At 66.1% G+C, this 651-nt stretch overlaps 1 protein-coding gene across 1 annotated transcript in view; it reads right to left on the bottom strand.

Moving 5' to 3' along the window:
* LOC104079204 (NEDD4-like E3 ubiquitin-protein ligase WWP2) overlaps positions 1–433 on the bottom strand; it is a gene marked incomplete at its 5' end in the record, with an annotated part of 4,026 nt that extends 3,593 nt beyond the window's left edge. Inside the window, 2 exon segments of the mRNA XM_009581153.1 lie at positions 31–171; positions 300–433. Coding sequence (XP_009579448.1) covers positions 31–171; positions 300–433 — 275 coding nt within the window.
* Positions 434–651: the final 218 nt, after the last annotated feature.

Raw genomic sequence — 651 nt, 5'->3', positions numbered from 1 at the left:
CCCGGCGGGGGCCTCGGGACGGCCACTCACATGATGTACTCCTCCTTGTTCTCCTCCGTCACCCGGATGCTCTCGCCGCCCTCCTTCAGCTCATGGGTGGTCACCTTGCCCAGGATCTCCATGTCCTGGATGAAATACAGCTCCAGGCCGCACTCCTCCAGGCTGTTCTCCCTGCGGGAGGACACCGGGATGTGCTTTCTGATGGAGGCACCCAGCAGCAGCGAGCGGCCGTGGGGAGGAGCGCTGCCTCCCCCGCAGCAGGTCGGGCCCCGGGCCGGGAGGGAGCGCAGGGCCCTCACTTGGTTCAGACGATGGAGTTGTAAAACTCGGGGTCGATGGATTCCAGGTCCTTCAGCGTGGGCCGCTTGTTGAGCATCCGCTTGTAGAAGGGCAGCGTGAAGCCAGTATCAATGAACTTCCCATGATACAGAGCCTGCGGCAGGGAGGTGACGCCGGGTCATGGGGGACCCCAGGACAGACCCAGGGAGTGAGACAATGCTCCACCACTGGGGCAGCTGCGGGGCGAAAGGGAATCGCTCCCGGGGTCCCAGAGCTGCAGCACTCACTCCCGGCTGGCAAACACGGCGGGGAGGAGTGGGCTCCCCCCGAGAGCGCTGCCCAGGGGCGGCTCGCCTGGTGCGGGGTGTGCTC

Source organism: Fulmarus glacialis, unplaced genomic scaffold, assembly GCF_000690835.1.
Source record: "Fulmarus glacialis isolate BGI_N327 unplaced genomic scaffold, ASM69083v1 scaffold19847, whole genome shotgun sequence".
NCBI classification, from domain to species: Eukaryota; Metazoa; Chordata; class Aves; order Procellariiformes; family Procellariidae; genus Fulmarus; species Fulmarus glacialis.
This window is presented reverse-complemented; position numbering and strand designations above follow the sequence as displayed.